Raw genomic sequence first — 26,277 nt, forward strand, 5'->3', positions numbered from 1 at the left:
GCCCGACCCTCGGGCCCCGCGCATGCGCGCTCCGCCCCCACCCACCCCCTTCCCAACCGCCTGGGGCCCCGCGCACGCGCGCTCCGCCCCCACCCACTCCCTCCCTCCCTCTTCGTGACCCGCGCACGCGCGTTCCGCCCCCACCCACCCCCTCCCTCCCCCTCCCTCCGTGCCCCGCGCACGCGCGCTCCGCCCGCCCCACCCACCCCCTCCCTCTTCGTGCCCCGCGCACGCGCGCTCCGCCTGCCGCCAGAGAGACGGGCCCGGCCCCCCCGGGCGGTCCCCTCAGAGGGGCTCTCGGGCCCCCGGCTCCGCCCCCTCCCCACCCGGCTCCGCCCCCCGTGTGGTCCCCTCAGACGGGCCCCCGGCGCCCCCCCAGGCCCCGCCCCCCCGGGCGGTCCCCCTCAGACGGGCCCTCGGGCCCCCGGCCCCCCCCCCCCCGGTGGCCCCCTCAGACGGGCCCTCCGGTCCCCGGCCCCGCCCCCCCGGGCGGTCCCCTCAGACGGGCTCTCGGGCCCCCGGCCCCGCCCCCTCCTCACCCCCGGTCCCGCCCCCCCGTGTGGTCCCCTCAGACGGGCCCCCGCCCCCCCCGGGCGGTCCCCTCAGACGGGCCCCCGGGCCCCCGGCCGCCCTCCCCCCCCCCCAGGCCCCGCCCCCCTCCCATGTCCCCTCCGACGGGCCCCCGGGCCCCGCCCCCTCCTCCCCCCGGCCCCGCCCCCCGGTCCTCGGGGCCGCGCGCGGGCCTCAGGCCCCGCCCTCCCGGGCCCCCGGCCCCGCCCCCCCGGGCTCGCGCCCCGCGCTCCGCTCCCCGCCCCGCCCCGCCCCCTGGCGGCGGGCGGCGTGTGGTCGGGGCCCGGTGGGGTCGGGCCCCCCGGCGGGTCCGGCCCGGGGAGCGGCCGCCCGCCCGTTATCCCGCCCGCCCGCCCGTCTCGGCGGGGAGGATGCCCGGCTTTCCCGGAGGAGTCCCGCCCCGGACCGGGCTGCCGTCGCTGCCGCTCCCGCCGCCGCCGCCGCCGCTGCTGCTGCCCCTGCCCCTGCTGCTGCCGCTGCTGCTGCTGCTGCTGCTGCTGGCCCCCGCGCCGCCCGCCGCCGGCAGGGCGCTCCCCGGGCCCCACCCGACCGGCCGACGCCACCACCAGCAGCACCAGGTCGGGACCGGGGCCCCGACACAACCTGGGGCGCTCCCTCTGGCCGTCCGTCCGTCCGTCCGTCCGTCCGTCTCTGTGTCCGTCCGTCCGTCCTTCCGTCTGTCTCTGTCTGCCTGCCTGTCCGTCCGTCCGTCTGTCTGTCTGTCTGTGTGTCTGCCTGTCCGGCCGGCCGTCTGTCTGTCTCTGTGTGTCTCTGTGTGTGTCTGTCTGTCTGTCTGCCCGTCCGTCCGTCTGCCTGTCTGACTGTGTCCGTCCGTCCGTCTCTGTCTGTCTGTCTGCCTGCCTGTCCGGCCGTCCGTCTGTCTGTCTGTCTGTCTGTCTGTCTGTCTGTCTGTCTGCCTGCCTGCCTGCCTGCCTGTCCGGCCGTCCGTCTGTCTGTCTGTCTGTCTGTCTGTGTGTCTGCCTGTCCGGCCGTCCGGCCGTCTGTCTCTGTGTGTGTGTGTGTCCGTCTGTCTGTGTGTGTGTGTGTGTGTCCGTCTGTCTGTGTGTGTGTGTCTGTGTGTCTGTCTGTCTGCCCGTTTATGTCTGTCTGTGTGTCTGCCCGTCCGTCTATCTCTCTGCGTGGGTCTGTGTGTGTGTCTGCCTGTCTGTCTGCCCGTGTATGTCTGTCTGTGTGTCTGCCCGTCCGTGTATCTATCTCTCTGCGTGGGTCTGTGTGTGTGTCTGCCTGTCTGTCCGTAATAATAATGACGGCATTTATTAAGCGCTTACTACGTGCAAAGCTCTGTTCTAGGCGCTGGGGAGGTTACAAGGTGATCAGGTTGTCCCACGTGGGGCTCACAGTCTTCATCCCCATTTGACAGGGGAGGGAACCGAGGCCCAGAGAAGTGAAGTGACTTGCCCGAAGTCACCCAGCTGACAAGTGGCGGAGTCGGGATTTGAACCCATGACCTCTGACTCCCAAACCCGGGCTCTTTCCGCTGAGCCACGAGCCTTCTCTGTCTGTCTGCCCGTGTGTCTGTCTGTCTGTCTGTCTGTCTGTCTGTCTGTCTGTCGCTGCCCGTGTGTCTGCCGGTGTGTCTGTCCGCCCGTGTGTCTGTGTGTCTGTCGGTGTGTCTGTCTGTCTGTCTGTGTGTCTGTCTGCCCGTGTGTCTGTGCATCTGTCTGTGTGTGGCTGTCCGTCTCTGTGTGTGTGTGTGTGTGTGTGTGTGTCTGTGTGCTTTATTTGTATATATTCTATTTCTTTTATTTTGTTAGCATGCTTGGTTTTGTTCTCTGTCTCCCCCTTCGAAACCGTGAGCCCACTGTTGGGTAGGGACCGTCTCTAGATGTCACCGACTTGGACTTCCCAAGCGCTTAGTGCAGTGCTCTGCACACAGTAAGCGCTCAATAAATACGACTGAATGAATGGACGAATGAATGTGCGTCTGTCCATGTGTGTCTGTCCGTGTGTCTGTGTGTCCAACCATCTGTCTGTCTGCGTGTGTGTGTGTGTGTGTGTCTGTGTGTGTGTGTGTCTGTGTGTGTGTGTGTGTCTGTGTGTCTGTGTGTGTGTGTGTCCACTGCCAGGGGCCGGATGGCGGGACTCCTCCGCTCAACCAGGCCCAGCCGCCCCCTCCCCGGCCGGACAGGACGGGATGGGACCGGGCACGAGGAGCCTCTCTCACCCACGCAGCCGATCACCACCTACCCTTCTTGGACAAGCAATCGGACAGAGATATAGATAGATAGATAGATAGATAGATAGATAGATAGAAATAGATACATAGATAGATACATAGATAGATCTCTATATGTTGCCAGCTTGTACTTCCCAAGCGCTTAGTGCAGTGCTCTGCACACAGTAAGCGCTCAACAAATACGATTGAATCAATGAATGGATAGATAGGTATCTTCTAGCCCGCTCTTCCAGACCGTGAGCCCGCTGTTGGGTAAGGACCGTCTCTTTAGGTTGCCAACTTGGACTTCCCAAGCGCTTAGTACAGTGCTCTGCACACAGCAATCGCTCAATAAATACGATTGAGTGAATGCGACTGCATGAATAGGTAATAATAATAATGATGATGATGGCGTTAGTTAAGCGCTTACTACGAGCCGAGCTCTGTTCTAAGCACTGGGGGGGGATAGAGGGTCATCGGGTCGTCCCACGTGGGGCTCCCGGTCTTCATCCCCATTTTACAGGTGAGGTCACTGAGGCCCAGAGAAGTGAACTGACTTGCCCAAGGTGTCACAGCCAGGGACTGTCTCTATATGTTGCCAACTTTTACTTTCCAAGCGCTTAGTACAGTGCTCTGCACACAGTAAGCGCTCAATAAATGCGATTGATTGATTGATTGATTGATGTGGCGGAGCTGGGATTAGAACCCATGACCCTGGACTCCCAAGCCCGGGCTCCTTCCACTGAGCCGATAGATCGATAAACTATATTCATTCCATCATATTTAGTGAGCACTTACTGTGCACGGAGCCCTGCCCTAAGCGCTCGGGAAGTGCAAGTCGGCCACCGAGTGAGACGGTCGGAAGTGTATGTATATGTATACGTGTGTGTGTATGTCGGTACGGATGTGTGATTTCCCCTTTCTCCCCTTCTTCCCCTTCTTCCCTTCTCCCTCCCTCTTTCTCCCTCTCCTCCCTCTTCTTCTCCCTCCCTGCTCTTCCACCCTCTCCCTCTCTCTTCCTCCTTCCTCCTTCGGAGTTCATTCCCCATCCTTAACCCCATTAGGAGGTCTGGCCCGAGACCAGGCCCCTAAGGCAGCCAAGGGCTGGCTATAATAACATTGGTATCAAGCGCTTACTATGTGCCAAGCGCTCTTCTAAGCGCTGCGGTAGATACAAGGCCGTCGGGTTGTCCCACGGGGGGCTCACAGTCTTCATCCCCATTTTACAGGTGAGGTCACTGAGGCCCAGAGAAGTGAAGCGACTTGCCCAGAGTCACACAGCGGGCGAGGGGCGAAGCCGGGATTAGAACCCATGACCTCTGACTCCCAACCCTGGGCTCTTTCCACCGAGCCACGCTGCTTTTCTATAGGGAAGAACTATATGGGCTATAGGGAGTCCAACCACGGGAGAGAGATGGGCGGGCGGCAGGAACCGGGGTGGCCGTCCTCACCAGACCGGGCTGAAGCCCGTGGATCGGAGGAAGGGGGTTTCGGCTGGTTCGAGCCAAAGTCCGGGATCCTTTGGGGGGGGGTCTCCGGATTGTCCCGGGAGGTCGGGACAGGCGGGATGGAGGGGAGTCAGCAGCTCATCCCCCGCCCCCCACCCTTCCAACTCTGCCCTTTCCCCTTTCCAGTGGGGACGGAGAAACCCGGAGTCCTCGAGAGATGTCGGAATCGAACGCGAGCACGGGGGTCGGACGGAGGGTTGAATTTCATTGCGGGGATCTGAACGCAGTGCTAAAGAGCCTTCGCCCAGAAAGACATCTTTCCTCATTGTGCCCCCTCCCAGTCCCAGTGGTCCTCATGGGGTCACCGGTCCCGCCCGCCCCCAAACAACACCCTCACGCCCGCCCCGGACGGCTGTCCACCCAGGTAAACTCGCCGAATCTGTTGGGTAGGGACCGTCTCTAGATGTTGCCAACTCGTACTTCCCAAGCGCTTAGTCCAGTGCTCTGCACACAGTAAGCGCTCAATAAAGACGATTGATTGATTGAATCGGCCTTCTCTTCTTGGCCCGGGCCAAGAATGCTGGAGAGGCAAAGCTTCCCGGTGCCGGGGACAGCCGGCGGGGAGGGAGCCGGCCGGGCCGGGCCTAATGAACCCCAAAGTCAGGAGGTCTGGGTTCTGCTTCTGGTTCCCCGCCAACTTCACCGCCGCGAGACCTTGGCCGAGTCACTTCTCTGTGCCTCAGCTTCCTCATCTGTAAAGAGAGGGTTTAATTCTTTTCTTTCCCCTTGGACTGTGAGCTTCACGTAGGACAGGGACTGTGTCTGATCAATCAATCAATCAGTCGTATTTATTGAGCGCTTACTGTGTGCAGAGCACTGTACTAAGCGCTTGGGAAGTACCAGTTGGCAACGTCTAGAGACGGTCCCTACCCAACAGTGGGCTCACAGTCTAAAAGGGGGAGACAGAGAACAAAACCTCTGAAGCCGCCCCGGTGTTTAACACAAAGCAAGAGCTAAACAAATACCATTATTATTGTTGATGTTATTTACTGCGATCCTTATTACAGGCCCAGGCTCTGGGCTGGAGGACTTGGTTAGGAAGTAAAGAGGAGTACAGTGCTGAGCCCAGGCAAGATTGACGGGGGACCAGATGTCTTCACAGGGGTCTCCTTCCTTCATCCCCTCCTTTTCTGGACGGGAGACCAGACCCCCAACCCAGCCAACTTTCCCACTCCCTTCTGCCGCCGCTACCGCTGTTTCGTGGTGGGAGGAGGGGGGGAAACCTGACGGGAGAGGAGGATGCGAGGAGGGGAACTAGCCGGGGAACACCGCATCTCTTCGAGGAAGGGCCGTTTTCTAGAGGAGGCCGCCCAGCCCCGTCTCCCCAGAGGAGAGAACCGGGAAACGGGGCTCCCGCTGCACCTGGAAAGAGCGGGGTCGCACGAAAGGAAGAGCCGAGGCTGACGTCGACACCCTTGAGGCGGCCTTCCCCGAAGGGCGTCTTGTGAGAGAGAGAGAGAGGAGCCAGGCGGCAGTCGGCCCCCGGAAGAGTCGGGATGAGATCGGCCCGGGGTCAGGGGATGGGATGGGATTCGATTTGATTCAATTCGATCGTATTTATTGAGGGCTTACTGTGTGCAGAGCACCGTACTAAGCACTTCTGACCGCTGACCGTTACCGCCCGATATTCCACCTGGGTGGCCCGGGAGGTCAGAGGGGTCGGGTGCCTCGGCCCCCCAGGATTAGTGTCCTCTGGGGGAAGTGGCTTGACGTGACCCGTGACCTGTGACCCGCGACCCGCGTCCCTTCAGCCTCCGCCCTGAAGCCTGCTGCCGTTAAGCCCCCAGGGGCCGAGGGCGGGCATTTGGGAGGCGGTGAACGGATATAACCTCTCCCCCCTAAAACACTCCCCTCTCCACCCCCCAGTACCGTTCATCCACCGGCCGCCCCGCTCTCCGCTCCCCTTCCCAGACTCCCACCCCTGGTGGGGATGTGGAGGCAGCGGGAGCTGGGAGGGGGCTCGGCCGGCCGGCTCCCGGAACGAGGAATCAGAACCGTGACGATGGTAGCGTTTATGTTCTGTGTTGCCCAGTGGTGTGCTAAACTCCGAAGTCAATTCAAGGTAACGAGATGAGAGACCGTCTCGGGGCCACGTGGGGTGCACAGTCTACTGGTGAGGGACAAGAGGTATTTCCATTATTACAGAAGAGGCAGATGGGAGGGGCAGGATGTATCGTCAAATCAGGCCTCCGTCCTCGAGACTACAGGGGATTCATTCAGTCGTATTGATTGAGCGCTTACTGTGTGCAGAGCACTGGACTAGGCGCTTGGGAAGTACAAGTTGGCAACATAGAGAGACGGTCCCTACCCAACAACGGGATGAGGGGCAGAGCCTGAGGGGTCCTCCTGCACCTCCCCTCCCTCCCCCTCCTCCCATCTCATGTGCTGTGCACATAGTAAGCGCTTAATAAATGCCATCATCATTATTATTATTATCATTATCTCCCTTCTCTTCTCCAGGCAGCACCTCCAGGGGCTCCCCACAAATGAACCGCTGGGGCAGAGGGGGAGGGCAGAGCCCACTGGGAGCCAAAACTGGTCCAGGGTCCCCAGGTGTGTGTCTGTTTTGGGGGATGTTTGGGAGTGCCGTGGGCCTGCCATAGATGGGGGCCCCGACCCCACCCCCGGGCTCAGGCTAACATCCCCAGTGGCCTGGTTGGTCGCCCCTGGCAGCCCCGAGGGGGATCAGGGACCATCTTCCTCCCCGCGTCCCTGCACCGGTGCCATCCCCGGGTTCTTGCGGGGTTGTTGGCGGGGACGAGTTGCGAGCAGCTCGGGTTGGGGGGTGCCGTGTTAGGGGTCGACCAGCTGTGCCGACTGGCCCGGGCAGCGAGACCGAACGGGCGGGAATACCGGGTGCCGGAGGGTGGGGCGGGGAGCGGGCCGTGTATTAGTGTGTGTGTGTCTTATGTGGGTAAGTACGTGCCTTGAAATCGGTGTGGGCGCGCCAGGGCGCATCTGTGCAGGCAGGGGAGTTGGGGCTCATTTTTCATTGTCGCTGAGAATAGTGAAAAACGTGCTTGCAAGGGAGCGGGCGTGGGTGTGAACACGCCTGTTTATGAATCTAAGTGTGTGGGTGCGCGCACGTGTGCACGCAGGTGCAGGGAATCATCATCATCATCAATCGTATTTATTGAGCGCTTCCTATGTGCAGAGCACTGTACTAAGCGCTGGGGTAGTACAAATTGGCAACATATAGAGACAGTCCCAACCCAATGGTGGGCTCACAGTCTGGAATGCCGTCGCGATCCAGAATCTGAGTTTCCCAGAACTCGGGCCGCAGCGGACACGGGGACCCCAGAGGGGCGACTCCGGGCAGGCCCCGAGGACGGGTGTCAGCGGAGCCGGGGCCGAGGGGCTGTGACGGGGGAGTGGGGTGTCCCTGCATGGGAGGCTTCCTCCGCTCCCCACCCAACCTCCCGGGTGCCCGCGGCTCGGCTGCCAGGCCAGGGCATCGGGGGCACCAGCTGCTTTCTGTTCTCTGTGGGCATGAGAGCCAACGGGTGTCACGTCCTGCTGCACTCTGGGGCCGCGGCACGGGCTCCCTGGTCTCCTAGGCCAGGCGGGAGAGAGGAGGCGGCCCGGCTTCGGCGATGCGGGGCGCGGAGAGTCCGGCGGGGTGCCCGGCGGGGTGCGGGGCACGGTGGGGCGGCACTCGGAGGGAGGGAGTGAGGAAGACGGGGCGAGTCAGAGGGCTGGGTTCAAGTGAAGCCTTCTGGCCTGGGACCTTTGGGCGTGAACAGAGGCTCTGAAGACCCCTCTCTGCTCTCCAGTCCTCCCCTGTGCTCAGGGTGACACCCTACACACACACACACACACACACACACACACACACACACACACGCATGCACTCTCTCATTCATCGTCGTATTTATTGAGCGCTTACTGTGGGCAGAGCACTGTACTAAGCGCTTGGGAAGTACCAGTTGGCAACATACAGAGACGGTCCCTACCCAACGGCGGGCTCACAGTCGAGAAAGTGGGGGGCAGACAACATAACATATTGACAAAGTAAAATAAATAGAATAAATATGTGCAAGTTCCCCTCCCCACAGCAGCTGTATATATGTATATATGTTTGTACATATTCATTACTCTATTTATTTTACTTGTCCATATTTATTCTATTTTGTTAATATGTTTTGTTTTGTTGTCTGTCTCTCCCTTCTAGCCTGTGAGCCCGCTGTTGGGTAGGGATCGTCTCTATCTGTTGCCAACTTGTACTTCCCAAGCGCTTAGTACAGTGCTCTGCACACAGTAAGCGCTCAATAAATACGATTGATTGAATGAATGAAAGAATGAATGAATGGAGTGATAAATCTGTACAAACATATATACTTATATACAGGTGCTGTGGGGAGGGGAAGGAGGGGGCCCTGAAGCCCTGTGGCCTCCTATGCCCAGGGGGAGGGACCGCAACACACACACACACACACACACACACACACACACACACACACACACACTCTGTCTCTCTCTATCTCTCTCTCCCCCCCCCCCGCCCCCCATGGTCATCCCTCCCTGCGGCCGTCCCCCCATCAGGCTGCCAGGCCTCAGAGGACAGGGCCCCGTGCCCTCCACCTGGCCATCTCCAGGCACCCAGGAGGGAGGTGACAGCCTGAGACTCTCCCGGCTACTGGCACCCAGCCCAGGGACACCCAGGGTTGGGGATTGTGGGGCTGCGGGGGGCCTTCCTTGACTTTAAAGACAAAAAAAATCTGCTTCCAGCCATCCTCCGGCATGACGGAGATGATGGGGCGAAGGGTCCGGGGCTGAGGTGCCAGCGTTGGCCTGCGGCGGGGCCCAGGTGGCAAAGGGCTGAGCCTGGGTGTTGGGGACCCTCCCCGCCTGCCACCCTGCGCCCTGGAGAGGGGAAGAGAGGAGGGAAGCGGCAGGAGGCCCCATCTGCCCGCTGCCAGGCTGGGGCCTGGGCGTGAGTCCCAGCCCGCGCTGAGCCCGGCCACTCTCTCTTCCAGCTCTCCCTGCCTCCCGTGCCCGGCCCTGCCCAGGAGGAGGCCGTGCCCGCGCCCGCCCCGGGAGGGGACGGGGCCAGGCCCCGCCGAGGCGCCTCGGCCCCGCCGGCCCCCGAGGAGGATGGCGGGCCCGGAGGCCCCGAGGCGGGGACCCCCTTCCTGCTGGGGCTGCAGAGCCTCCCGGGCCTGGCGGACGTCGACCTCAGTGCCCAGAACCCCAACATCCAGGTGAGAGCGGGGAGCCGGGGGGGGGGGGGGGGGGACGACACACCGTCCCGCCTCCTGCTCGGGGTCCATGGAGGCCGGTGGTGTGGGCGGGGACAGTCCCTCTGTATCGCTGAACTGTACTTTCCGAGCGCTCAGCACAGTGAGTGCTCTGCCCACAGTAAGCGCTCAGCAGACGTTGCACGAATGAACGAATGGTGGGCCCAGGCTCCCAGCTCCACGCTCGCTCCGCTAGCCCGCACCGCGTCTCCGTGTCTCTTGGCCCCTGGCAGGTGACCATCGAGGTGGTGGACGACCCCCAGGCCGAGATGGAGATGGACTTGCTCGCGGAGCCGAGCAACCCCTGGTCTCGCGGGCCCCCCCGACTGGCTGCCCCGCAAAGAACTCTTCTGGCCCCTTTTCTGGGGGTACACCGAGGGAGGGGAGGGGGACGGGGGGGAGCCCCCGGAGAAGACCCCCAAGGACGAAGAGGAGGGGGACTACCCCGGCGAATACGAGGAGGAGGAGGAGGAGGAAGTGGAGGAAGAAGAGGAAGAGGAGCCTGTACTGAGTGGAGGCGGCAATTGGGAGCGGAGATGGCCGTCGCCCAAGAACTGGGTCTTGAAGGAAAAATATAACTACGGTGCGTGCCCCTTCCCCGGGGGGCTGGCTGCCGGGAGGGTCGGAGGGACCCACTCAGGGCCCGGGGGTGACCGGAGCGTGGCCGGGGGCGGGGGGCCTTCGGCGACGGGGAACCGTCCCGGGCCCGGGGCGCGAGGGGCAGAGAGGGGGCTCTCACGCCACGCCGCCGCCTTGTTGCCGCCCCTTCCTCCCCCCCCGCCGCACCAGACTACGAGGCGGAAGAGGAGTGGAGCCCTTGGTCCCCCTGCAGCGGCACGTGCAGCAGCGGCACCCAAAGGAGAGCCCGCTCCTGCGGCTACGCCTGCACCGCCACCGAGTCACGCGTCTGCGACCTGCCCCGCTGCCCCGGTCAGAGACTCACCACCCTGCCCCTCTGCGCCCGCTCCTCCTCCCTCTTCCCGTCCCCGCTTTCTCCCTCGCCACCAGCCTGGGAGCTCGCAATGGACCGTTCGCCGGGCCCTCCTTGTTGGCCCCGGTACCCCCCCAGCCGGTTCAGCTGCCCACCGCTAACCCTGACGGGACGGGGCGGGGGTCGGGAGAGGAGGGCCCCCCCCCCCCCCCCCCGCCACCGCCGCCTCGGGACCGCTCTCGACGGGCTGCGGTCTGTCTTCCCTAAAGGGACAGAAGGCGAGATGGGCTTCGCAGGCGAGGAGGCGCCGCCCCCTGAGCTCCACAACGCCACCAGGATGCTGGGCTCAGGTCAGCGGGGTTCGGGGCCCAATCAATCAATCAATCAATCGTATTTATTGAGCGCTTACTGTACTAAGCACTTGGGAAGTCCAAGTTGGCAGCATAGAGAGACAGTCCCTACCCAACAGCGGGCTCACAGTCACAGGCCCAAGGCTCCTGCCACTAGGCCTCCTGGCTCCTTCCCGGGCCGGGGCCTAGTTGGGGGCCCCGGGGGTAGGAAGCGTCCTTCCCTCCTGCCCTCCCCATTCCCACCCTCCAGGGTGCGTGCGGAGGCGCGGAGGGAGGGGGCCCCACGGCAGCCGGGCGCGGGCCGCCCCCGCCCGTCCCCCTGCCCCCTCAGCCCGCCTCCTCTCCCGCTCAGACGCCGACAGCTGCGACGAGTGGCTCAACTGCAAGAGCGACTTCCTGGCCAAGTACGTGAGCAAGGTGCTGGCGGACCTGCCCAGCTGCCCGTGCGCCTACCCGCCGGAGGCCGGCTACAGCGCCGTCAGCCTGCCGGACGAGCGGCGCGGCCGCAGCTTCCGCTGGAGGGACGCCAGCGGGCCCAAGGAGCGGCTGGACGTGTACCAGCCCACGGCCCGCTTCTGCCTGCGCTCCCTGCTCTCGCTGGACAGCAGCACCCTGGCCTCCCAGCACTGCTGCTACGACGAGGGCACGCGCCTCCTGACCCGCGGCAAGGGCGCCGGCGCCCCGGACCTGGTCAGCACCGACTTCTCCCCCGAGCTGCACTTCAAGGTGGACACGCTGCCCTGGATCCTCTGCAAGGGCGACTGGAGCCGCTACCACGCCGCGCGGCCCCCCAACAACGGCCGGGCCTGCGCCGACAACCCCCCCGAGGACGAGTACCGGGCCCAGCTGCGGGAAGCCAAGGAGTACTAGCCCGGGTCCCGGCGGGGATGGGGTGGGACCCCAACCCCGGGTCTTCCCAGGCCGTGACTTTCCGGGCCATCTGTCGGCTGGCTCCCAGACTTGACGGGAGCTGGGGAAATCTCCAGGGGTCGGGAACGGGGCGCCTCACTCAGTGGAGTGGAAGGGCAGAGCCTCAGAGGGTGCCGTGTGGGTCGGACCGGGCCTGGGCTGAGGGGAGGCCGCAGGAAGGCCGGGAGAGGCCGCAAAGGCCGCCGTAACCTCTCCAGTGCCGCCGGAGGGGACCGCCTGGGACCCGGGGCGAAGCGAGGGCCAGAGGCCGGAGCCTCTTTTCCGGTTTCCTCGGGCCCAGTCTCGGTGTCAGCGGGACTCTGGCCAGGGGGACGGGGAAATGGGACTCGGGTTGGGAGCCTGTCTCCGTCGGGTCACGGGATGGTGGCTTCCCCTCTCCGCCCTCGCCCCTGGCCGAGGTGCCCTGCCCGCTCCGGCCCCCGAGGGTGGCTACCGCCGGGGCTCGGGGGTGGCGTCCTCCCAGCCCCCCCCTCGCCGTTTCTGGCCGAGCAGCTCGACGGCGGCAGCAGGGGTGGCAGCCAGAGAGGGAGGGGCGGAGGCCGGTGCCCCCGAGCTTGCCCTGGGGGGCGGGCAGGGCGGTTATGCCAGCGTCTGCCATGAGAAGCAGGGGTGAGCCGGGCCTGGGGAAGGGAGAGGAAGCGGCTACAGCAGCCTTCCACGCCGTGGGAGGGAGCAGAACCACGGGATGCCCTCCTTCCCGGGTACCGCTTCGAAGGCCAGGGAAGATCGGGGCAGTGGGCACGGTGGGGGTAGGAGGGAGCCGGGGCAGCGCTGGGTGGGTTCTGTGTCCTCCCCGGCCTCCGCGCTGGGCGTCTCCCCACCGCCCAGCCCGTCCTGAATCCCAGGGGCCGGGGCGGGCAGCGGGATGGAGGCCGGGGTAGGAAGAAGGGTCGGTTGGATTCTCCCAAAGCCGGGGGCCCCCTCTGGGCTCCTCTGCAATAAAGCACTTTATTTGAAATGGCCACTGGGCCCAGCTGTGAGTCGGCAGCACCGGGCCTCGGCTCAGCCCCGATGGAGGTGGGGGACGGGGGCGGCCGGGGGACGGGAGGATCTCCCGAGCTCCGGAAAGAGGGCACGGCGCTGTACCAAACACAGAAGGGAGTACGCTACGGTTAACAGGAAGCCCGGTGGCCTAAGGGAAAGGCCGCAGGCCCGCTGGCAGCTAGGACCCGAGAGCTCACTTCAGCTCTGCCCTTCCGTCTGCTGGCTCTCTTCGGGTCAGTTATCTCATCCGTAAAATGGGGATTCAGAACCCGTTCTCCCTCCTGCGTGGACGTGGGCCAGGGACTGTGTCCCACCCGACTGTCTTATCCGCCCCAGTGCTTGGTACATAGCAACAGTAATAGCAGTAGTAGTATCGATGAAGTGCTGACTACGGGCAGAACACCACGGGAAGTGCCAGGAGAGAATACACAGGTGAAAAGAGAGACGTGGTCCCTTCCCCCCGGCTCAGAGGCGGCCTCTCTGATGGCTCCTTAAGGCACCTGAAGGGGAGAGGGTGATGAAGGCTTCCCCGGGGTGGGGAGGTAGGGAGTTGGGGGAACAGACAGCGCCATTGTATGAGCACAAAGGGGAAATCGATGCCGTGCAGGTGGCCGGGCCCCTCCGCAGCACCTGGATGTGGTCGGGGCTCGGCTCAGACCACCCCCCCAGCACCAAGCTTGAGAAAGGAGACTGGTATTAGGGATCTAGGTCACTCCAAGAGGGAAGGGAGCAGTGGATGAGGAAGGCAGGCCCGCTTTCCTCCTTCCCTGGCCGTTCCACAACAGGCTCTCCAGCTGCTTGTACTTCAGGGGACGGGGCTGGCGGCCCGAAGCGAGCTATAGGATCGGAAGCCTCCAGGCTCTGCTCATACTGCCCGCTTCTCTCTCCGTCTTCCCCTACGGTGACGTGAGGAGATTGAGCTCACAGCTCTTTTCGGTGTGATCTTACTAGCGGTAATAATAGAAGCGTTGGAAATGAGCTAAGGGAGCAGTTGTGGCTACAAGAGGCGGAAAGCGGGCGGGTGGCAGGGCCCCGACTCACGTGTCCTTCGGCTCCGAGTGCGGGTGATTCGAGAACAAGGGGAGAGCGTTCGGGAGAAGCCACAGTCCTCAGTGGGCCAGGTGGACCGTCTTCTGACCTTCCCCTTCCCGGGGACGCCCCGAGCAGGGCCCATCCCAGCTCACGCGGGTGACTCGGCCGCTTCTAAACTCTTGGGGCGAGGGGGGGATGTGTCCTGTCCTCCCACCCCCCACCCTAGGCACGGTGAGGGGGAAGTGGCATTCCTCAGGGCCTGCCTCCTCCCCCCTGCACCCCCATTCATGGCAAGGACAGTCAGGCCGAGACTGGGGTGGGCTTCCTCCAGCCCAGAGCCTTGGGCGGGCAAGCGGGTCGGGCCTTCCCGAGCTTGGCCGGGAAGTCCGAGGGCACCGACCGGGCCACGCGTGCCACCCTGTCCCGGTCGCACGACCCCGCCTCCCAAAGCGGGAGCTGGCTGCGGTGGCACCAGCCCTCGGCCAGGGCCCTGCCCGTTCGGCTCAAGTGGGACTCCAGACTCCGGCACGGGGTCACCCCAGGTGCCGCTCCAGCCCCTACCCTCCGAGCACACACTGCCGCCAGCTCCTTTCTCATTTCAGTTTATTTTAGCGTATGTACAGGTAAAAGAGACGGCGGCATTTGATCCCGCCAGCAGAAAGCATGCACGGACCCTCGGTGAGCGTGGGGGAGGCCCGGGCCCGGGCCCGTGCCGCCATCCCGCTCGTCCCAGCCCGGGGGGCTGAGGAAACAACGCGGCCACGGGCGCGCACGCCGGGGACTAGAACAAGCGCGCGCCGTAGCCAAAGGTCTGTTTGATGCCCTCGAAGTAGTACCGCTGCCAGCCCTGCCGCGTCCGCTCCTCCTCGGGAGCCGGCACGCCCTTGCCCTCCATCCGCACCTCCGTCTCGCCGTCTTTGTCGACGAACGTCAAGGTGATGGTGGCGAAGTGCCCTGGGGGAGACCCGAGGCAGGTGAGGAGCCCCAAGGTGAGTGACGGTGCCGCCCCGCCTCGCTTCCTCCGGCCTTCCTCCCCCTGCCCGCGCGGCCCTCCGGCCCCCAGCAGCAGTGACCGGGTCAACCCTACATCATCAATCGTATTTACTGAGCGCTTACTGCGTGCAGAGCACTGTGCTAAGCGCTTGGGAAGTACAAGTTGGCAACATATAGAGACGGTCCCTACCCAACAGTGGGCTCACAGTCTAAAAGGGGGAAACAACCCCTACAGGGAGGGGGGAAGAGACTCGTCCAGAGCAGAGCCCCCAGGCCCGGAGAAGGCCCTGCTGCCGGGACTACGGCGCTCCACGGAGCCCCCACGGTGCTCGGCGGCTGTCGCACTGGGGTACTTACCCTCAGGCCAGGATTTGAACCTCCACTTCATGGTGATGTGTTTCTCGGGGACCTGGACGGGCAGAGTGTGAAGCTGTGAGTAGACCCCCCTCTCTGTCCGGGTGAGCACCCCCTCGGGGGCCCGCCGGGCCACAGAGTGAGCAGGAGAGGCCGACGTGCAGGTGCCCACCTGACTGGGCAGAGCTGCGGGGGGGGATTTCACCAGTTCAACCCTTTGTCTGCACCATGGGACACGGGAGAAATTTTAGAGGCGCGGGCGGGGGTGTCGGCCCAGCACCCTGACTTTATCGGATCAGAGCGTCGGCGGCCCGCTCGAGGGCCGTGGCCGCGGGAAGAAGAATCGGGCTGGGTTTCCAGCCACCGGCTGCAGGCGAGCCCCGAGGCAGGGGGTTGCGGGGAAAGGGAGACCCGGCCAGAGCCGGGAGCCACTCACCAGCTCCAGGAATTCTCCGCTGACGCTGCCGTCCAGTAAGTGGAACTTCCCGCCCTTGTCCGCTTCCAAGGTGGCGGGAGCGTGGGTAAAGGCCCGTACCATCTGCAGGGTACAGAGAAGAGGGGGATCGAGGCCACCCAGGCCTCGACCTTCCCGGACGCGACCCCTATAAGCACACAAGCCCGGCCCCTCCGTGGCCCCGTCCGGCCCCCCGGCAGCCAGCCTTGCCGGGCAGGGCGCGTGCCCGGCCTTCCCTGCTACTCGGGGCCACTGCTGTCGCCCATCTGGCCTGGCACCCGCCATACTACGGCAAGTGCGGGGAAAAACAGCCAAACTTCACCATCACCGCGATTGCCGTGGGGTGGGGGAGAGGTGGGATTTTAAGGTGCGCTTCGGCTGCGTCTACACCAGGCGCCCCACTTGGGCCTTTCCCCTCCTGTCCGGCGAGGTCCCTGCCAGAAAGACCTCCGTGGGCTTCCTCGAGGCTTCCCTCCCCGCGGGCAACGTCCACGGCTCTGGGCGCCGCGGCCCCTGACCGGTTCTGGGCTTCGGCCCCACCCTTACCTCCGGGGTAAGAAACACCCTGTAGAGCTCCTCGGGAGACGTCAAGAACGAGTCCTTCAGGCTGATCTTACAGGTGGGAATTTTGACGCCAACAGATCTGGACGGGTTTGCCGAGGTGCCGCTCTTGGCCTGTGGGAAAACGTGGCTAAAGGTGAAAATTCCGGCCAAGGGACTCGGGGCGGGGTCAGAGTCCGCGTTAAGTTCACCTCTCTCTCGCAAGTGGGAGTACGGGTCGGTCTCCCGCCCGGGGAGACTAGAGCCAGAGAAAAGTTTTGGGCCCAGAAGGAGGAATGGGGTTTAGTTCGATGGGCGGTGCTGGGCTCCTAGGAGAAGGAGGAATCCCCGGGGCTCCCGGCTACTTCTGTGCACAGCTGTCACGGTTCCCCTCCCAAGCCCAGCTGGTTGCCACAGGCCCCCCGGAAAGGGGACCGGATGTCACCGGAGAGAGGACGGGCCCCGCAAGAATCAGCCTGACGTCCACACAGTCTTTGAATCCCCCCACTTCCAGCCTCTCGCACGGGGACCCCAACGGACCCGTCCCCCCGGGCAGGGGTTCCTCCCTCCCTGCTCCAGCGAGCACCAGCTGCGGAGGACGCAGGCAGGCGGGGGCTGAAGTTCCCATTAGGGCCCCCGCCGGCAAACGGCCAGAACGAATGTGACGCCCCGAAGTCCCTCTACGTGAGGAAACCCTCCCCGCCCCGGCCCGCGACACGGGCAGACGCCAGAGGTGCCGGGAGGCTGTGGGCGGGTGACGCGGCACACCCCCGCCGGGCCTCTGTAGCCGTTGGGCGGAAACTGCCCGCCCCGGGCCTTCCCCGAGCTTCGCCACCCCGAGTCCCGCTTACTTTCCGCTCCTCAGCTTTCGGTGCGGGCTGCGGGGCGGGTTCGTTGGTGTCGCCGTTCACCGTAGGTAAGATCATGCCCTGGGTGAACTCTGCCGAGACAAAACCCCAGCCCCGAGGGGTTACGCGTCCGCCGTCGACGGAGGATGCCGGCCTCCTCTCGTGAACCAAGAAAGGACGCACCTCGGCCCCACCGACGGAGCAACCGTGAGACGCCGGACGGCCGTTGAGTTTTAGTACAGTTGGGGACCAAAGGGAGAGAGAACGCGAACCACCGGCGACTGGAAAAGGGCCGAGAGCGGTTGGAGGCGCGGCAGCCCCCGTGCGTTTTCTAGCTTCGGGTGGGAACCGACTGCCCATCATCTCGGCGGAGGGGAGGCCGCACCCCGTCCCCCCTACGGGCTCCCTTTACCGCTGGACTCACTGGCCTCTACTTTTGGATTTTGGCCACTTGATCTCCCCCACCCCGTGTCTGCCATCGAGCCCATCTCCGCCCGCCCGGGAGCCCCCGGAAGGCCAGGGACCGTATCCGATCGTCCCCCGGGTCGTCGCTCAGTCCCGGGCTCTGCACGCGGTGAGCCCTTAATGAACATCACTATCGCTACCTTTCTATCTCAGGAGGCCGTCTCGGAGGAATTCCTTAACATCCGTCCGCTCTAACGTTCAGGACCGGACCGCTCAACGGGCCCCTCGCTCTCCTCTCCACCTCCCGCCCCCCCACCCAGTAACGAGTCCCACTCTGGGCTGTGAGGTCCGGCCTGCGGGCGACTTGGAAGTCACAAGGGCGGCAGAGTGGTTCACCGGTCACTGCTTTCTGACTTGGTTCAACGGCTGCACTGCCCTGCCACTCCAGAGATCAAGGCCGGGGGCCGGACGGGCCGGGTCCCCAGCCACCCCAACCGTTCCTTCCTTCCTTTCCCGGCGACGGGATCGTCCACGGGGTGAGCGCCAAGGAGCGCCGCGGGCCCGCCCTAGTTGGGGTACCACTGGAGGAGGTTAATCCTTCGGGCCCCCAGGGCCCCGGTTCCGCCGAAGGCCGCTCCCCGCTTTGACCGGCGTGACCAACAGAAGCCCGGACAGCGGCGCCCCGGGGCGCACGTACCCGTTTTGAGGGTGCCGATGTACGTCCCGACCGCATCGCGGATCTTTTTCACACCTTCCCGTTTCATTACGGCCACCAAGTTCGTGTCGGGCTCGTCTTTGGCGAGGCTCACGCTGATCTGAGGGAGAAACCCGAGGAGGCGTGCCGCTGCGGGTGGGCCTGACAACCGAGCGCGAGACGGGGACGGTCGTAGGCGGGGTTCGCGGGGTGGCGATGGCCCTCCCCCGGGGCCGTGCAAGTCGAAGCCCCGAGAGAGAGCGGAGGCCGGGCCGCACGTACCTCCACCTCGTCCACGTCGTTTTCGTCGGACAGGTTGGGGATCTCCACGTGCCCCTTGTATTTCACTCCCGACTTGGACGTTCCTGCCGACGATAACCACGAGCCTGTAGCTTAGCGCGTCCCTGTCCGGCCCTCCTCCTCCCCTGCCCTGCCGCCCCCCGGCCTTCTCCTGCTCTCCTCTGACCGGGGACCTACCGCAGAACTATTTAGAATAAGCTCAGGGTGTCATCATCTTTCCCCTCTCCCCTTTTATTACTCGCAGGCAGAGAGATGACACAAGACCCCCCCGGGCTGGGCTTGCCAATGCCCCTTCTTGGACCCTGAGAACTGCACTCCGATGTCGCCCCTCTGTGTGGACCCCAAACACACTCAAAGACGCTCGTCTGCTCCTCGGTGACAGCGAAAAACCAAAGTCGAGAGACTCGGGTCGAGACGAGATACCCGACGAAGCGGCGGCACACGGGCATTGGCCTGCAACTGAGCTGAGTCAATGCGGTGATGATCGTGGCCCTACTTTTCCTTTTTCTCTTTTTTAAACGGAATTCGCTAAGCACTCGGGACGTGCCAGGCCCCGCGCTAAGCACTGGGGTGGATACCAGCTACTCAGGTTGGACACAATCCCTGTCCACTTGGGACTCACGGTCTTAATCCCCATTTCAGGGACAAGGGAACGGAGGCCCAGAGAAAGTGACGTGGCTTGCCCACGGTCACAGGGCGGACAAGCGGCGGAACCGGGATGAGAACTCGGGTCCTTGTGGCTCCCGGGCGCGTGTCCTATCCGCAAGGCCACGCTGCTTTATGACGAGGTCCGGTGCTACACCGATCTCAATTCGGGACACTCGCAGACTGCTTGGAAAATGAACCACGGAGGGACCGACGAGCGGAGACCAACAACTTCTCCACAAAATCGGGGCTTCGGGATTTTCCGAGGGGCGGCTCTGGCGCCGAGGGAGAGGCCCGCGTCACCTCCGGATCTCTCCTAGTTCCCCCGCAGAGGGGCCCGGTCAGTCTCAGGGTGGGAGACGTGGGATCTGCTCAGAAGTCACCGGCTCGATGGACAGAAGAGCAGGGCTCGTCGGGCCCCGTCTCCGCCACCGGAGGACAGACCTGGCCGGGAGAACTCGGGGGGCCTTCCCTCCCGACTGCCTCGCGCTGCATGCCCACCCCCAAGGACCTAAGTGCTCCCCGCCACCCCCACAGCACTTGTACACGGAGCTTTGTACTCTGCTGCTCAAAAGAGAAGCAGCGTGGCCCAGTGGAAAGAGCACGGGCCTCAGAGTCGGCGTGTAATCCCGGCCCCGCCACCTGTCTGCCGTGTGACCTCGGGCAAGTCGCTTCGCTTCTCTGGGCCTCAGTTACCTCATCTGGAAAATGGGGCTTGTACCCTACCCCTTCCTACTTAGCCTGGGAGCCCCACCGCAGGACAGGGACTCTGTCCAAACCGCTTAACGTGCACCTATCCCAGCACTTCGAACGGTGCCCGACACACGGTAAGTGCTTATCACCGTTTATTTTCCCGTCTGACTCCTCCGCCGGACCGTGAGCTCCTCGAGGGCAGGTAACGAGTCAAGAGACTGCGCTGCAGTCTCCGCCGCGCTTAGCGCGGCGCTCGGCCCACAGGGAGCACTCAATAAATACCAACGATTGATTTTCGCACATCCCGTCTGTTTGCATTTTTCTCCGTCACACTTCAGAGACCCGCTTCAGAGAAGTCCGAGCAACTAGACCGGTGGCCCTCTTCCCCAGCCCCTGGAGCAGTGGTCAGCAGCATCCGGCTATTTATTCTTGGAGTCAGCACCGAACACCCCACGACAGGCAGGGTCGCCACCGTGCCCGCAGCCCCACCGGGCTCTGCCTACACCGCTGATGCCAGGGGCGGCGGGCTGGGCTCGGAGAGCAGGGAAGCTGACTCCTGGAGGAGAAGGGTCGAGATCCGACCCCCGTCGCCAGTAGGACCACCCAGTGCGCCCCTCCAGCCCTTCGGCGGAGGGGAATGGCCGCCCACCCCGGAGGTTCCTGCGAGCTCAGGAGCTCTCGGGAGTCGGGAGGGCCACACAGAGCCGTCATCGTCACAGGCAGGGAGGGGTGGGTGGACGTTGTCCTGTCCCGTGCTGGAATCCCACCGGCCCCGGAGACCTCAGCCTCAGCGGGGAGGCGGGCGGAAGAGAACATCCCCCGCCGGGACCAGCCGCCAATCCCCCCCTCCCCGCCCTCCCCTTTCCTCCCGGCAGCCCCCGCGGGGCCGTGACGCCGCCCCTCCGGCCGGCACCGTCACAGTGAGACGTGACGAAGCCGGGTGGCACGCAGGGAGGGCGGCGCGCGGGCTCGTCCGATCCCCCAAAGGCCACGGCCCTACTCACCGAGCCAGTTGAGTTTGATGTTCCACTCGTAGAAGAAGATGAGCTTCCCTTTACGGTTGTTGATGGAGGCCTCTCCATCCATCTTGCTCACCTCCGTCACCTCGCAGACGCCCTCCTCGTCCTGCACCCGCACTGCCAGGAGCAGGGCTTTCAGCTTGTCCGTCGACCAGTTTGAAGCATCCCTCTCCGTCCTGCCGGGAGAAAACGTTTGGAAGCGTGGGCCGGGGGTATAACTTGGGATATTCCAGATAACTTGCCCGGGGTTCCACGGGCGGGCCACCTCCTGGCTCCTAGACCTGTTTCCACCGGGACCCGCTGTCCACCCCCGTCACCGGTCAGCGGCGTTGGGATCTCTGGTTCGGGTATGGTATGTGGGTGTAAGAGAGGGGGTACGACGTGTGTGTAAGAAAGGGGGTGTGATTTGTGGGGTGTGTGTTTAAAGGGATATGATTAAGGGTGTGTGTGTGTATTTAAGGGGGTGTGATGTGTGCGTGTGTAAGAATGGGGGTGTGATGTGTGTGTGTAATGGGATGTGACTGTCCAGTGCTCTGCACACAGTAAGTGCTCAACACGATTGAAAACGAATGAATGAATTAGGGGTGTGATGCGTGCGTGTGTGTAAGAAAGGGGGTGTGATGTGTGTCCCCCGGCCCCCCAGGAGCCGGGACCTGGGAAACTCACAAAGCCCGGGCTTTGGAGTCAGAGGTCATGGGTTCAAATCCCAGCTCTGCCAATTGTCAGCTGTGAGGCTTTGGGTAAGTCACTTCACTTCTCTGGGCCTCAGTTCCCTCATCTGTAAAATGGGGATTAAGATTGTGAGCCCCACGTGGGCCAACCTAATCACGCTGTATCCCTCCCAGCGCTTAGAACGGTGCTTGGCACACTGTAAGCGCTGAACAAATACCACCATCATCATCATCCCCTTGGGCTGCCCCCTCCGGGCCGGGGCGCAGAGGTCAGAGGTCGGAGGTCGGGCTGAGGAGGGAGGGGAAGCAGCGTAGGGACTGTCTCTGTATGTTGCCGACTTGTAATTCCCAAGCGCTTAATCCAGTGCTCCGCACACAGTAAGCGCTCAATAATATGATTGAATGAATGAATGAATAATAATAATAATAATAATAATAATAGCATTTGTTAAGTGCTTACTATGTGCAAAGCACTGTTATAAGCGATGAGCCCACTGTTGGGTAGGGACCGTCTCTATATGTTGCCAACTTGTACTTCCCAAGCGCTTAGTACAGTGCTCTGCACACAGTAAGCGCTCAATAAATACGATTGATTGATTGATTGATTGATGGGGGTGATACAAGGTGATCAGGTTGCCCCTTCTAGACTGTGAGCCCGCTGTTGGGTAGGGACCATCTCTATATGTTGCCAACTTGTACTTCCCAAGCGCTTAGTCCAGTGCTCCACACACAGTAAGCACTCAATAAATACGACTGACTGATTAGTACAGTGCTCTGCACACAGTAAGCGCTCACTAAATACGATTGATTGATTAGTACAGTGCTCTGCACACAGTAAGCGCTCAATAAATATGACTGACTGATTAGTACAGTGCTCTGCACACAGTAGGCGCTCAATAAATACGATTGACCGATTGATCAGGTTGTCGCGCGTGGGGCTCACAGTCATCACCCCCCAGTTTACAGATGAGATGATACCCAACGACGGGCTCACAGTCTAGAAGGGGGAGACGGACGACAAGACCAAACATGTGGACGGGTGTCAAGTCGTCAGAACAAATAGAATTAAAGCTAAATGCACATCATTAACAAAATAAATAGAATAGTAAATCCCGTATCTATGTATATATGTTTGTACATATTCATTACTCTATTTTACTTGTACATATTTATTCTATTTATTTTATTTGGTTTATATGTTTGGTTTTGTCGTCCGTCTCCCCCTTCTAGACTGTGAGCCCACTGTTGGGTAGGGACTGTCTCTCTATGTTGCCAGCTTGTACTTCCCAAGTGCTCCGCACACAGTAAGTGCTCAATAAATACGACTGACTGATTAGTACAGTGCTCTGCACACAGGGAGTGCTCAATAAATACGACTGATTGATTGGTACAGTGCTCCGCACACAGTAAGCGCTCAATAAATACGATTGATTGATTGATTGAAACAGGGCTGACCGATTGATCAGGTTGTCCCACGTGGGGCTCACAGTCATCACCCCCAGTTTACAGATGAGGGAACTGAGGCTCCGAGAAGTGAAAGGTCACACGGCAGACACCCACGACCTCTGGCCTCCAAAGCCCGCGCTCTTACTCTATTTACTTTACTTGTACATATCTATTCTACTTATTTTATTTTGTTAGTATGGTTGGTTTGGTTCTCTGCCTCCCCCTTTTAGACTGTGAGCCCACTGTTGGGTAGGGACTGTCTCTATATGTCGCCAACTTATACTTCTCCAGCGCTTAGTACAGTGTATTTATCTATTTATTTTACTTGTACATATCTATTCTACTTATTTTGTTAGTATGTTTGGTTTTGTTCTTCGCCACCCCCTTTCAGACTGTGAGCCCACTGTTGGGTAGGGACCGTCTCTAGATGTTGCCAACTTGTACTTCCCAAGTGCTTAGTACAGTGCTCTGCACACAGTAAGCGCTCAATAAATACGACTGATTGATTGACTGATTGATACAAGCTAAAGAGGTGAGCCACAGTTCACGTCCCACAGGAGGCTGGCTCACAGTCTGAGTAGGAAGGAGCAGAACCGAATTCCCATTTTACAGATGAGGAAACTGAGACCCAGCGATATGAAGTGACTTGCTCCAGGTCACACAGCGGGTAAGTTTCTAGACTGTGAGCCCACTGTTGGGCTCTTAAAGAGCGCGGGCTTTGGAGTCGGCGGTTGTGGGTTCGAATCCCGGCTTGGGGCCTCAGTCCCCTCACCTGTCAAATGGGGATGAAGAGGGGGCGGGCCCCCCGACCACCTGGCATCTCCCCCCCAGCGCTTAGACCGGCGCTTGGCCCGGAGGAAGTGCTTTGTTCATCAATCAATCGATCAATAAATCAATCGTATTTATTGAGCGCTTACTGTGTGCAGAGCACTGTACTAAGCGCTTGGGAAGTGCAAGTCGACAACATCTAGAGACGGTCCCTACCCAACAGCGGGCTCACAGTCTAAAAGGGGGAGGCAGAGAACAAAGCCAAACATACTAACAAAATAAAATAAGTAGAATAGATATGTACAAGCAAAATAAATACACTGTACTAAGCACTTGGGAAGTATACGTTGGCAACATATAGAGACAGTCATCAACATCATCATCAATCGTATTTATTGAGTGCTTACTGTGTGCAGAGCACCGTACTAAGCGCTTGGGAAGTACAAATTGGCATCACATAGAGACAGTCCCTACCCAACAGTGGGCTCACAGTCTAAAAGGGGGAGACAGGGAACAAAACCAAACCTACTAACAAAATAAAATAAGTAGAATAGATATGTACAAGCAAAATAAATAAATACACTGTACTAAGCGCTTGGGAAGTCCAAGTTGGCAACATCTAGAGACAGTCCCTACCCAACAGTGGGCTCACAGTCTAAAAGGGGGAGGCAGAGAACAAAACCAAATGTACTAACAAAATAAAATAAGTAGAATAGATATGTACAAATAAATACACTGTACTAAGCGCTTGGGAAGTCCAAGTTGGCAACATATAGAGACAGTCCCTACCCAACAGCGGGCTCACAGTCTAAAAGGGGGAGACAGAGAACAAAACCAAACATACTAACAAAATAAAATAAGTAGAATAGATATGTACAAGTAAAATAAATAAATAAATACACTGTACTAAGCGCTTGGGATCTAGAGACAGTCCCTACCCAACAGTGGGCTCACAGTCTAAAAGGGGGGGGCAGAGAACAAAACCAAACGTACTAACAAAATAAAATAAGTAGAATAAATATGTACAGGTGAAATAAATAAATAAATACACTGCACTAAGCGCTTGGGAAGTACAAGCTGGCAACATCTAGAGACAGTCCCTACCCAACAGTGGGCTCGCAGTCTAAAAGGGGGGGGCAGAGAACAAAACCAAACATACTGACAAAATAAAATAAGTAGAATAGATATGTGCAAGTGAAATAAATAAATAAATACACTGTACTAAGCGCTTGGGAAGTACCCGTTGGCAACATATAGAGACAGTCTCTACCCAACAGTGGGCTCACAGTCTAAAAGGGGGGGGGGGGGGGCAGAGAACAAAACCAAACATACTAACAAAATAAAATAAGTAGACTAGATATGTACAAGTAAAATAAATAAATAAATACACTGTACTAAGCGCTTGGGATCTAGAGGCAGTCCCTACCCAACAGTGGGCTCACAGTCTAAAAGGGGGGTGGGGCAGAGAACAAAACCAAACGTACTAACAAAATAAAATAAGCAGAATAAATATGTACAAGTGAAATAAATAAATACACTGCACTAAGCGTTTGGGAAGTCGAAGTTGGCAACATATAGAGACAGTCCCTACCCAACAGTGGGCTTACAGTCTAAAAGGGGGGGAGGCAGAGAACAAAACCAAACGTACTAACAAAATAAAGTAAGTAGAATAGAGATGTACAAGCGAAATAAATAAATACACTGTACTAAGCGCTTGGGAAGTACAAGCTGGCAACATCTAGAGACAGTCCCCACCCAACAGTGGGCTCACAGTCTAAAAGGGGGGGGCAGAGAACAAAACCAAACGTACTGACAAAATAAAATAAGTAGAATAGATATGTACAAATAAATAAATACACTGTACTAAGCGCTTGGGAAGTCCAAGTTGGCAACATCTAGAGACAGTCCCTACCCAACGGTGGGCTCACAGTCTAAAAGGGGGGGGCAGAGAACAAAACCAAACGTACTAACAAAGTAAAATAAGTAGAATAAATATGTACAAGCGAAATAAATACACTGCACTAAGCGCTTGGGAAGTCCAAGTTGGCAACATCTAGAGACAGTCCCTACCCAACAGTGGGCTCGCAGTCTAAAAGGGGGAGGCAGAGAACAAAACCAAACGTACTAACAAAATAAAATAAGTAGAATAAATATGTACAAGTGAAATAAATACACTGCACTACGCGCTTGGGAAGTCCAAGTTGGCAACATCTAGAGACAGTCCCTAACCAACAGTGGGCTCGCAGTCTAAAAGGGGGGAGCAGAGAACAAAACCAAACACACTAACAAAATAAAATAAATAGATATGTACAAGTAAAATAAATAGAGTAATAAATATGTCCAACCATATATACATCTATACAGGTGCTGTGGGGAAGGGAAGGAGGTAAGACGGGGGGGATGGAGGGGGGACGAGGGGGAGAGGAAGGAGGGGGCTGAGTGTGGGAAGGCCTCCCGGAGGAGGTGAGCTCTCAGCAGGGCCTACTGAGGGGAGGACGAGGGCTCGCTCAGGGTGTCGCCATGGTCGAGTGGCTCACCAGTGCCAGTTGTTGACGTTGGTGGCGTCGGCCCGCTCCTCCACGATCCAGCGCGGGTCTCCCTCGCCCCACTTGGCCATCGGCTCCCGGTCCCCCCGCCTGGAAACGACTGGAAACCCCGGGCGGATTCCCGGCCCTTCCCGGCGCTCCCTTCCCGGCCCCTTCCCGTCCCCTCGGCAACCGAGCCCTCCA

General features: G+C 60.5%; 2 protein-coding genes across 2 annotated transcripts; one reads left to right on the forward strand and one right to left on the reverse strand.

Annotated features, from left to right (window-relative positions):
• The first annotated feature begins 22 nt into the window (after nucleotides 1-22).
• ISM2 (isthmin 2) lies at nucleotides 23-12,658 on the forward strand. Its single transcript, XM_038746059.1, is given in 10 exon segments — nucleotides 23-114; nucleotides 456-557; nucleotides 749-932; nucleotides 1,053-1,148; nucleotides 9,231-9,455; nucleotides 9,725-9,805; nucleotides 9,807-10,074; nucleotides 10,281-10,421; nucleotides 10,692-10,772; nucleotides 11,125-12,658. Coding segments are annotated over 10 exon segments (1,788 nt in total). The 3' UTR covers nucleotides 11,643-12,658.
• Nucleotides 12,659-14,304: 1,646 nt separating this feature from the next.
• Nucleotides 14,305-26,260, reverse strand: AHSA1 (activator of HSP90 ATPase activity 1). Its single transcript, XM_038743435.1, has 9 exons — nucleotides 26,086-26,260; nucleotides 20,649-20,839; nucleotides 18,289-18,371; nucleotides 18,010-18,127; nucleotides 16,911-16,999; nucleotides 16,066-16,194; nucleotides 15,502-15,603; nucleotides 15,069-15,120; nucleotides 14,305-14,672 (listed from the first exon to the last, which is right to left on the reverse strand). The coding sequence occupies exons 1-9, from the start codon at nucleotides 26,163-26,165 to the stop codon at nucleotides 14,500-14,502; spliced, it is 1,017 nt and encodes a 338-aa protein (XP_038599363.1). The 5' UTR covers nucleotides 26,166-26,260; the 3' UTR covers nucleotides 14,305-14,499.
• Between the last annotated feature and the right edge of the window lie 17 nt (nucleotides 26,261-26,277).

This window comes from Tachyglossus aculeatus, chromosome 1 (genome assembly GCF_015852505.1).
Source record: "Tachyglossus aculeatus isolate mTacAcu1 chromosome 1, mTacAcu1.pri, whole genome shotgun sequence".
In the NCBI taxonomy this organism is placed as follows: domain Eukaryota; kingdom Metazoa; phylum Chordata; class Mammalia; order Monotremata; family Tachyglossidae; genus Tachyglossus; species Tachyglossus aculeatus.